General features: G+C 35.8%; 2 protein-coding genes across 2 annotated transcripts in view; both read right to left on the bottom strand.

The window, feature by feature from the left end:
• Positions 1 to 1,031: 1,031 nt before the first annotated feature.
• Positions 1,032 to 8,720, bottom strand: LOC107715785 (nuclear transcription factor Y subunit alpha-like). The gene is given in 10 exon segments (XM_016521977.1): positions 1,032 to 2,020; positions 3,412 to 3,588; positions 3,701 to 3,730; positions 3,733 to 3,851; positions 3,971 to 4,076; positions 4,184 to 4,315; positions 4,770 to 4,916; positions 6,480 to 6,551; positions 6,738 to 6,834; positions 8,620 to 8,720. Coding segments are annotated over 9 exon segments (1,038 nt in total). The 5' UTR covers positions 6,819 to 6,834; positions 8,620 to 8,720; the 3' UTR covers positions 1,032 to 1,846.
• A 2,094-nt stretch (positions 8,721 to 10,814) lies between these two features.
• sort1a (sortilin 1a) overlaps positions 10,815 to 12,367 on the bottom strand; it is a 34,716-nt gene continuing 33,163 nt past the window's right edge. Inside the window, exons 18-20 of the mRNA XM_016521976.1 lie at positions 11,764 to 11,876; positions 11,415 to 11,535; positions 10,815 to 11,322 (exon numbers count right to left, since the gene is read on the bottom strand). Of these exons, the coding sequence (XP_016377462.1) occupies positions 11,308 to 11,322; positions 11,415 to 11,535; positions 11,764 to 11,876 (249 nt within the window). The 3' untranslated portion in view covers positions 10,815 to 11,307. The remainder of the gene's footprint in view (positions 11,323 to 11,414; positions 11,536 to 11,763; positions 11,877 to 12,367) is intronic.

Genomic DNA, 12,367 nt, shown 5'->3' with positions numbered 1-12,367 from the left:
AACTCAACTGTAATTCACATTTTTGTGATTGATTCTCATATGTCACTTTTTAATTCAATAAAGAAATGGAGTGGAATGAAATGAAATGTCTATACAAATCATGAACCCTAAAATGAAAAGTCGTTTCTTATAAATACAACAAACACCTTTTGCTCTGGCGAGATGGTTTAAAAAAACTCAAATTCCCAGTATCTGCATGTTTTACCTGGCAGTACTGAATAACAAAAACATTGTTCTATACAGGAACTGAAATAAAGAAAATTATAAACAGGAATTTAGGGGAAGTCAAAATCAACCATGTGTTGAAATTTTGTTTTTAAAACAAGCAAGGACTGACTGAAATATATGTGGAGGAAAGGGTAGTTTATGCCACCTGAATCATCTGGCCCACTGTGTCCTCTTCAGATTGATCCTGCTCAGATTTCTGTGAGGAAAAAGGAAGATAAATAAAGTTGATGAAAATTTTATCAATACTACATGCTTTGAGGGAATGACCGGTGTTGAACTCTTACCTGGTGGAACCATGCGAATTTTACTGTGTCTGATATATACAAAATATTAGTGATTGACTCAACTCTATGCATTTCAAACCATCTATGAGATTTTTTCATCAATTAATGAAGCTAAAGATATACTACAATTTTTTTAAATTCAAGAATTAGCCTAGTTTGTATGCAACCTTCAAATATTTAATCCTTGTGCTGTTCTGAAAATCTGTTTCCTAACTTGTTGTTCCTGGCCAAAAATGTCCAGCCTCTAATTGCTTGTAAGTCTCTGATAATGCTACATTATCACCAAATCTTGGATTCACTCTTTCTCTCAACTTGTTTTCTTTCAGTTTCAATACAGTTTTTGTATTTCTTTTGAAAATTTGGGAATCCCATAAAAGTGCAAAAATTATTTTTGGTAAGTTGTTACACCCTATGTGAGCAAAGTCAGTATCGTTTAGTCTAATGCCGTAACAATAACTAGTTTTGGGAAAAAGAAAATCCTCTCTGGGTCAAAATGACCGAAACACAACATGAGGGTTATTTAAAGGTTATATAAAGGTTTATTTGCATAAAAAGGGCATATATATCAAGTAACAAACATAAATGCAAACAAGAGCCCACATACAGCCCACTGTAAGAAACATAAAATGGCAAAAGCAATACCAAAGCCACAGCTCTGGGCAAAGACAGAAGAGCGTTGAAGGGTGCAAGCCAAGCCATACATCACAAATGAAACCAGATCATTTTGAATGGCTATTCATACCAGTAAGATGGTAAAAAGGACAAATAAACACTGCTTAATACATCGCAGCATCCAGTGAGTATCACAAGCAGTCTGGGTAGAAATACAGCACGGTAGGACAAACAGCAGAAATGCAGACAGAACAAAAGACGTCAAGGTTGAAGATTTCCTTTTAAAGTAGCAGTCAGACATTTAAGGTAAGAAACCTTTAACACTGACAGGATAAAATGTGCTAATCACCCATGTTTACAACTCAAGCTTTTTGAAAGAAGCCACTTCCAATCAGCTTCCAATCAGTTCAAACATACTATCTTTAAGATGCACATAAAGATATGCACCTAAATAATGGAATTATTAAAAGTGGTAAAAAATGCTACAAGGCAGCATAGAAGTTACAAACATGGGGCCTAATCTGTACATTGTATACTATAGGCTAGAACATATATACTAAGTTGGTTGGAAATGTCAGTTAACACAGACAGAGACAGTTTGGACATGAGTGTGCCACAGATGCATGAGGTAGCTCGGACACAGAGCCGCAGGGTATGGATGGTCTAAATTAAATTAGGTGCATACAGTCTCTCCGGTCGGACACAGGCTGGGATTGGATAGTTTACCCCAGAGGTGGGGCAGAGGTGGCTGACCAATGAGAGCTGAGCTCAAGCCCCTCGCTCACCTTAAGGGCCTGCATGGCCATTTCTTCCTTTTCCATCGGAGAGAAGAAACGTCCACCGTCTCCACGCTTCCTGGCCATGGCGTGACGATGACGGGACTCGTGCAGGTATTTCTGGGTGGTAAAGAAAATATATTGAATATTTGCATATGTGCTGTGTTGAACAGAAACCGGTCAAATATTATTCATATTTTTAATAAATTTAACTATTTTTAATGAATTACAGAAAATGAAGCTGTTTTGCTGTTCTCATGACAAATATAAATAATGATTAAATAGATGCAAGAAACAAAAGATCAAACACATTTCTATATGCAAATGAATTCAAGAAAGAATACCAACTGCAACTCAGTATGCAAATACTTTAATGATAAAAGTTTCAATTAAGGTTTTTATTTAAGCTGATGAGGCTAAATTAACTGCAGTAGTTTAATATTTTAAGGGATTTAGAACAAACCTCAAGCAAAATTACCCAGGAATATCCATAAAAACTGTAGTATAATTAATGAATTGTATTAATATTCTCATTTATAATGGGCCAAATAATATTAATATATTATATAGCCATTTCTATCCTTTAAAGAAATTTTAGAAATGTGAATTTTAAGATGAAGCTTGAGCTAAAGGTTTAGCTTGTAAATGGCCCAAAAATAAAATTATATATATAATTCTTTTAAATATACATATATACACATATACTGTATTATATGTATGTGCCAAATATTATTAATATTTTCAATGAATTAAATTATTATTAAAAATGCTTTATTATTAAAGTAAAAAATAATAATCAGGACTGCTTTGCTATTCTAATGACAATGATTAAAAAGGATGCAATGGTTCAATATATACATACATACATATACATACATACATACATACATACATATATATATATATATATATATATAAGGGATAATCAACGGCTAGCCGTGCATTAAAGGATTTTAAATGCAGGACGTGGAGACAAAGATCCACCCGACGCGAAGCGGAGGATTCAAATCCTTTAATGCACGGCTAGCCGTTGATTATCCTGCTTATTCCATGGTCATTTGCCAAGTTATAGACAAGTTAAAACTAGTATTGCTCTTTACAGCGCAATATTTGACCGAATGGGTAAAAATGAGTTATTTTCGTCAGTTACGGCACGTTTGCTCTAGCATTCTGCCCGCTTCAAATCGTACACAGAGATGAAATAGTGCAGTAAGATCACATTAATCACACAGCGCGCATTAATATAGAACGGTGATTAAACTGACGTGGAACTACCTGTGCATTAAACGGTTTTAGTGCATACCTGCCAGCCAATCAGAATCCAGTATTCTGACAGACCATGGAATAAATATATATATATACACACTCCTTATGCGTATATAGCATTTATTTATTTATGAATCAAAATATAATATAAATGTAATAAATATAACAAATGTGTTTTGCTATATTTGCATAAAGAGTTATATAAATAAAGTCATTGTTATTTATTGCCATAAAAGCACACATACTCTTCTCTCTTTTGGTATTTTGCCTTCAGCTTCTAGTTTGGCACGGGCTTGTCTCCGCTTGAGGATCCTGTGATACTGTTTAGCGTTGACGTAGAGAGGTTCCTCCTCCAGCATCTCTGCTCCAGGAAGAGGAATGCGCTGCATGGTGGGAACTGACCCGCCACCCCCTGGGACCATCTGATTCAATTATAAACACACACAATAAGATTAGGAAGTGTGATCTAAATAGATTATCTCTATAGCAAGAACTCACTTTCGGTAATAGATAAAAATGACCACAAGTGCTCACCATGACCATTCCTCCAGCATTGACCATACTCACTCTGCCATGGGAAGAGTGACGGTCACTGTGCCCTGACCGGTGTTGGTGGTGTTTCTGTTGGATCCAGCTGAGACTAACTGAGCTCCTGCTAAAGATGCAGCTGGAATGGTGATCATTCCTGGATGGACAATCACAAAATGCATTCAGATTAATTACATGTCATAAGCAGTGTATACATGTCTATTGAACTGCATGATGTTTACGGCTCAGTGTTTTACAGAGGAGTAGCAGTGTTACCCTGCTGTAGGATGGTCCCGTCCACATTAACAGGCTGGTAAACGATGGTCTGTCCTTCAGCGGTTTGAGCCACCTGCTGACCCTGTACAGTGATCTGTTGCTGACCCTAAGAAAACATTTATCATGAACTTCATTAATTATATGTATTAAAGAGTGCAGTTTATAGAGGGTGCTCCTTTATATTTCCTCAAATTCATGACAAAATGAAGTCACCTGGTTCTGTCCTGCAGTGACTGCGGTCTGTGGCTGTTGAATGATGATCTGTTGGGTCTGTCCCTGCTGACCCTGTAGCTGTAATGTCTGCCCACCAGGAAGCTGGATTTGACTGGGCTGTACCAATTGAATCTGTGCCACATTTGGTAATTTTATTACAACTTCACACCCAATATTTTGATGGAACACTATATTGCAGTGGTTCTCAATCTTTTTGACTCCATGTCAACAACAATTTTTGAATGCTTCATAACTTGTCCAGTTGTTTACTCACAATTTCTACCTGATAACGTACTTCAGAGCTTGGAATAATTGTACATTTATTATAAAAATGACGTTTAATGAGCCTTTTCAGTTCAAGAATTCACAGTTTTATAATAAGTCTTCCTCATATATACAGGTTTTCCAAGATTGTGGGAATGCTGTTTCATCAAAGGCAAAAAATTGATGAAATCTTTTTTGTTTGGTGTTTTGTCAACCAGGCCCCCTGGTTGAGAACCAATGCACTACTATTAGATAAATTAAATATGTTAATGAAAATAGTATATTTTAACCAACAATTCAACGTAACATGAGCTTCACCCACCTGCTGCAGCCCCTGTGTACCAGATACCGGTACTTGCATGATGGTTTGACCTTGTCCTCCTGTCATGGCCTGTACCATTATGGGCTGCCCAGAGGAAGTGATGAGCTGACCCCCACTGACTTGTACCATAAGAGGCTGCCCTTGGACCTTTGAAGAGGATGCATTGAAAAACTCATTTTATATCAACTTCAAAGATAAAAACCCTATAAAGCCTAATGTATCATATTTGATACGCACATTTCTAAGGCTTATAAATTTCAACATGATCAAAACTTTGCTGAAAAACCTGTTGTACACCATCTACAGAGCTTTGATCATAAAGCATTTGAAGAGATAGTTCACCCAAAAATGAAAATTCTGTCATTAATTACTCACCCTCGTGTTGTTCCAAACCCTTAAGGCCTTCATTCATCTTCAGAACACAAATTAAGATATTTTTGATGAAATCCGAGAGCTTTCTGACCTTGCATAGACAGCAATGCAACTGACACGTTCAAGGCCCAGAAAGGCAGTAAGGACATCATTAAAATAGTCCATGTGACATCAGTGGTTATGAAGCTAAGAGAATACTTTTTGTGTGCAAAGAATGGAAAAATAATGACTTTATTCAACATTTTCTTCTCTTCCCTGTCAGTCTTCGATGTGCATACACGACAGTACCACAACACATGTGTGCGGTGTTCTGACATAGAACATTAATCTCTCTTAGTTCATCATCTGCATATTCTGGTTCGAAATAGGTAAGGCTGGGCAAAAAATTGCAAGTCATCCTTTCTGTCAAAATCTTCAGACATGTTTATGAAGACTGTTTTCATACAGTGTGCATCTTCCTCTGCATGTTCTACATCAAAACGCCGGCTCCTGTGTCAGCAGCAAAGCATACATGTGTCATGGTACTCTTGTGAACAAGCGTCGAAGACTGACCCGGAAGAAAAGAAATATTGTTGAAATATGTATACAATATATTGTATACAAAATGTTGAATAACGTTATTTTTGTTTTATTTGTGCACAAAAAGTATTCTCATAGCTTCATAACATTACAGTTGAACCACTGATGTCACTTGGGGGACTATTTTAACGATGTCCTTACTGCCTTAATTGGGCCCTGAACGTGGTAGTTGTGTTGCTGTCTATGCAAGGTCAGAAAGCTCTCGGATTCACATCAAAAATATCTTAATTTGTGTTCTGAAGATGAATGAAGGCCTTAAGGGTTTGGAACAACATGAGGGTGAGTAATTAATGACAGAATTTTCATTTTTGGGTGAACTATCTCTTTAAATATCATCTTACCAAGATATAATGTGACAACTGATATTTATATGTATTTTATGTAAGCATTATTACAACGCAAAACACAGATGCATGCAAGAAAATGCAATGCATGTAAACTTCCGAAATGCAAAAAACTGGTGGTGCAGCTGTTATGTACTTGGAGATTTTACAATGCATTTTGCAAAACAAAGCATGCTAAAAACTCATGCATGTGAGTGTTCTTTGGACACTTTAAATTCTTGTAAATCATAGTGAGTGATAAACGAAATAAACTCATCATGACAGATGCAAAAAGCGCAAAGGTCACAGATATCTGATATTTTAACATTGCATTAATTACTATTACAATGCAACTAGCAAACGGATCTCTGTGCAATGCAATGTTGAGATGACATGCATGGAGATTTGCAGACAGCAGAGGTGCTCGGAGAGCTACCTGAAGGACCTGCTGGGCCGCAGTCTGGCCTACCTGAGGCTCAGTCTGCAACTGCACCGCAGTCACTGTGCCCTGGGCCAGAGATAAGGGACTGTGACTCTCAAATGAATAAAAACACATGAAAACGTTTCTTCTGTGGTTTTATACCACACTGAGATGCTTTATTACTAGATATATTAAAAATACTAGTCTATGCATCTCCGACGTACATTCTTTAATATGGTACCGCATTATCTGCATGTAAATGTCACAAATTACCTGTTGTTGGATCTGTCCGCTGCTGGCCTGCACCACTATCTGCTCTCCACTACTTGTCGTGGTGGTGGTGTACTGCTCCATGCTTGCCGTCTGACTGCTGTAGGTTATGAGTTATAAGATCAGCACGGAACTGAAGTCTGAAAAATAGCAACAAGTTGTTGCACAAATCTGAAATGTCATGCAACAGCACATGCATCTAATGCAAGACACATAAAAGAGGATGCTTGACTTAATTGCTGGTTTACAGCATTCCTCATTAGCATTGTCAGCTCTTTAAATTATTGTCTCTATATGTATGACACCAGTGAGCAGATCCACAGTGAGCAGATTTACATATGCAACTGTTTTCATAACCCCAGGGGGAAAAAAAGTAAATTCTGTAATAGTATGTATTAAATTAATTCCCTGGTGGATATACCATGTACTTTGTTGTATATGTTTTCCTAATACAGCATTATCATGAGACTTATTTAGTTTTTTTTATGGTTCAGTACTTTGGAGTACCATATAAATATAAATGGTACATGAATATGGCAATTGTTTTTGGATCAAGGCATATATCAGTGATAAAATTTGATACCACAAATTACTTGATACTTTTTCTCACAGAGAATGTTTACAATTGAATCGCTTCTGTGAGTTTTTTACTCCCTCTCCCTGAAAAATATGAAATGTGCATAAAAAAAACAAGAAAATCTAGATATTACATAACCTTTTTGTTGTGAGATCTCCTGTAATTCTGTCCTGCTTTTTGTCTTGAAATATTGTTTTTGTATGCTTGAAAAATAAAGAACTAAAACAGTAAGAAATGAGTGTTTTCAGCTAAAGCAAAAACATTCATCATTTAATAATTTGACACATTTTCATTCTTGACTGAGAAGCAAAAGGAAAATCTGTTCATAATCATATTTTATTCTGCACATTAAGTAAATGCAAATCTTAACGTATCTACATGACTGACATATGTTGTGCTTAATATTACAATCCTATCGTTTTTTCATGACCTTGTAGATTTATTCATGCAAGTAGGACACATTAGGTTGCATATACAATTTACACATAAAACTGTTTTATGTTTTTATTGTTTATTAAGGACGAGACAGCTTAGACAGGTATATATGCTGCTGCAATGTTTGATTCTACAGTGATGTAAATAAAATATAGGAAACGACGAGCAAAATGCATGATTAAAAGTACAAGAAAAAAACTTTGTGTTTGGATTTCAGGGCTAGTTTCTGTCAAATGTATCTGCTTTTCTTCAGTTTCAAGCGTCGCGTCTTTCTATCTCACAGACGCTTTTGTTGTTTCCATTAAACGAAACTCCTTTTTTCCTTTAAACAGCACGAATTACATAAGACAACTTAAAACTGCAGTATTTATATTGTGTACATAAAGCTATGTTGGCTTGCTTTCTCTTTGTCAAATATTGCTAGCGCTATTAGCACATCGACCTGTGTTTTCATGCACGAACGTATTTTTTATTATATATTTGGTTTAAATCAAATATATATAAATATTTTGTTTTATTAACTCTCATTTAGTTGATTAAAACCAAAACAACGACCTATTGGCTCCAATCGACCTCTAGACTGCGAAAGTCAACGAATATTAAAACAAAGAGTGGCTCAAAATTGGGCCTACATGAGACGCCAGCTCGGCTTAACAGAAAACAACAAAAATAAACCATTTAATGACATTGTTTATCGTTTTAACCACACAAGAAATAAATGCGTGCATGCTGTCCACACTGCGGACCTTGACACATAAACAAACAGCACTATTCCTGTTTATAATGATTTTAGTCATTTGGTTGGTCGGTCACACACCAATCCCCAGCTAACCGACCGCGTCCCGTCCCCTCCCAGCAGCCGCGCTCACTCACCGTCTGTGCCGCCGCGCGATGCACCTCTGATTGGCTCCGATAGCGGCGCCTGGAGCCCAATCACACGACGCGTCTCGCTCAGGAGCCAAAATGGCACACTCGGAAAAAAACCACGATAAACAGTAGCTCAAACGCCCCACCTACAAGACAAACACCACGCCCCCTCTCAACCCCTGCATGTCTCTGACTAGAAGAGCAGTGAAAGGACAAAACAAAATAGAATTAAATACAGAAATAATATAATAACTAGAATAAACAAAGAAACTGATAAAATAAATACATAAAATTCAAAAATAAAACCTGTACATAAAAAATCATGTAATACATAGTTACTGAAGTTATTGAATAAGAAATTTCATTCAAACAATTCTGTTAATTCTGGACGGTTTTTTATATTTATTTAATTAAATTATTTGTTTTCTTACTTTACATTTTTAAATTGGATGAATGAATGATCCTTTAGAATAAATATAGCTTGTAGAATAGTTTATTTATTTATTTATTTTTATTAATTAATCCATTTATTTTTTGCAAGTCATTTTAAGCAAATTTGGTCTCCAAAGACATGTTTTGTGATTTCATGTCTGATTTTGTTCTTCCTCAAGAAAAAAAGCAAGAAAACCTAGCCATTATACTGTAATAATATCTGTAGCAAACAAAATTATTCTATTATTACACTAGCCTGTATGTTATTCAATTCAATACTTACATAATTAAAAGAAATAATAAAAATATTATGAATAGGTCTGTGTTCTCTAAGTTAAATATTTTTCATGTGATATTCTTATTTTCTAAACTGAGGAAAAAGATCATTTGTACATCTGTTTACAATCAGGTTTTATTCTGCACATTAAATACATGCAGCTCTCATTCTATTTACATGATTGAAAATACAAATGCTATGCTGTTTGACACTAACCAGCTGCTGTTTATTGACCCTGTTTCTCAGTACAATGCAAAACTGGGAACATTAGGTTTCAGACTATACAACTTTCAATTTCAGGGTTGTTTTTAATACCTGCTTTAATAAGAGAGGCAATACTCCTCTTAAAGTCTTTGTGAATTCAGTTCACCTTGGTGAATCAGGGTCCAGAACCCATTTGATTCAAGTCAAGCCAATGAGCATGGACTTTATGAAGAGATTTTTTTGTTTGTTTTATTGTTGTTGGCAGTCACATTTAATGGTACAGCATTTTACACATGACTTCAGAAAAGCCAAGTTCATCCATCCCAAACCTGAGGACCCTGCTTTCAACATGCAAACCCATCAATGAAATGTGTGGTCCACTGTCTTCTATAACCCCTGAGGTATCCATTTTATTATCTGTGCAAAAAAATAAAAAATAAAAAATGCACTCATATCTTAATCAGCTTAATGACTACAACTGAGCTTATTTATGAGTCGACAGTCAATACAGACCAAAAAAATATACATTTTCTTATTTGATTATGCTGCTAATTAGATGCACTTAATGTTGTCGACATCCTAATGAAGGATGAGTTGTTGTTCTGAAAAAAAAAACTAAATGTCATAATTAACATTAAATATTAACTTATTGAATATACAATTATTGCTGACTTAAGCAACAAGGTGTCAGACTGATACCACGTTACTATTATATCGCTAAGATCCATTATGTAAGGTGCGCCATATTAAGATGATTGAAAACCACACATCTTTTCTTGCATCAAATGACACTGTACCATCAGAGAATAGCATTGGTAATACTGAAAAGGAAGAATGTATTATTATTTGTGCATAGAAGATATGCCAAGTGCATAGTATAGCACACAGCAATGGCAGGCAACAAGACAAAAGTCAAATTTGACTTATGGAATGACTAAAGGTTGGCTAAACTAGTTTCTTGAAGATCCAAACTGTTATCCTCAGGATGTTATGTTAGTATAATAAAGCCTACAAACTTTATAAACAAGTCTCAGTCTATCGTGAAGCTCACACATGAAGCTTCCAGGGAATATTACATATTACCTTTAAACACTTCACCTCATCCAGATGTGCTCAGACAATAACTCTGGAAATAATCAGCAGGCTATTTTCTGAAGATGCTTCTATTTTTACAATTTATTAAAAAAAAAACAGGCTTCAAGGAGACTTCAAATCATCCTAACATGCAATTAATATCCAAAATTATTTGGTGAAGTTAAATACCTGATGCAGGAAACCAGCAATGAAAAAATAAGCACTTCAAAACCACGCTTCAAAGCTCATGTCTCATGTATCCTTTTTTCTGTAAATTATACTCCAATTATAGTGGCCTTCAAAGTACTGCTTAGTTAAATAATACTCCTCAGCCATCAGATTTTGTATGTCAACTCATATAAATTTGAAATGTATGGCTACATAATTGCTTCAAATCCTTTGTGCATCCCAAATACATAACATGAAATAATTAAAAAGATTGAAACTCTGTCAGCACAGGATTAGAAAACACCTTCGGGAGATGCTTTTATGAAAATGCATGTTTTTCTCTATTTCTGTCCTTGCAGTCAAATCCTGCTGTGCTGAATCACTGAAAATCTGTCCCCAAGTAGCCAGAAGCAAATCGATTGGTCCGAATGTGTCTCATGCGTGCTTGAACGCAGATACACACACATAGAGAGTCATGGGAAGGGTAGGCATTGTGGTTTCTCTCTTTTAAAACAGTCTTATGATGATCCATGTGTCTGTCACTCTAGGAGGTCCTACAGATGTCAAAAATATAATGACAGGATTTATTCAAAGTTCAAATGCGGAAAAGAATACTGCGTTTTTACCAGTGAGTGGCAGTATGTACCTCATCTGAATCATCATGGTAGTGTGTCTTGCCACCCTCCAGTGTGTCCAGGTCATCCACGCCATCGATACCGTTAGCTTCAGCGTGCTGCTGTAATACAGAGTACCTGTGCACCAGGAACCTATCGAAGACATTAAAAAGAAGCCATGAGACAGATATTGCAGATAATGCTAGCAATTTGTGTTACCAAGCAATTGAACAGGTGTACCTAATAAAGTGGCCGGTGAGTGTATATATATATATATGCAATAATAATATTTAAAAAAAACATTTTAAAGAAGAATTCAATTTTAAAAATAGATATAGTTCATGCTCTGTGTGTGATGTTTAGGAATATGGGGGCACAAACCTTCCTCCACAGACATATTTTTTGATGAAAATAACACCAGCAACGGCACTGATCAACAGAACAGCGATGACCACAGCGATTATAGGAGCTGAATTGAATGAATGTTCTTCTGTCTGAAAAATGCACAATGGGAAAGATAATTTTGTGGCGTTTTTCTAAACAAGCATAACAAAATTCTCAGTTTTATGGTTCTTATATTCAGCAAAGATGCATTAAATTGATCAAAAGGGACGTAAAAGACATTTATATTGTTACAAAAGATTTCTATTTTAAATAAATGTTGCTCTTTTGAACTTTCTATTCAGCAAAGAATTTCTACAAAACATATATCACGGTTTCCACAAAACTATTAAGGCGCACAACAGTTTTTAACATGGATAATAATTACAAATGTTTCTTAAAGGTGCCATAGGTGATTGCTCGGTCCGAGCATTTTAATATGCTTTCCTACCTGCCTGTCAACTTATGTATTAGCATACCTCTGCGCACCCTGTTCACGCAGACAGGATACTCATCAGCGCGTTCACGCACGCTGTGCAGACAGAGCGTGGATGGCAGGCAAACATCAACAACCCGATCTTCCTTCCTGGTATTGTAGTACTTT

The sequence above is a fragment of the Sinocyclocheilus rhinocerous genome, unplaced genomic scaffold, assembly GCF_001515625.1.
Source record: "Sinocyclocheilus rhinocerous isolate Xijiao unplaced genomic scaffold, SAMN03320098_v1.1 scaffold899, whole genome shotgun sequence".
NCBI classification, from domain to species: domain Eukaryota; kingdom Metazoa; phylum Chordata; class Actinopteri; order Cypriniformes; family Cyprinidae; genus Sinocyclocheilus; species Sinocyclocheilus rhinocerous.
This window is presented reverse-complemented; position numbering and strand designations above follow the sequence as displayed.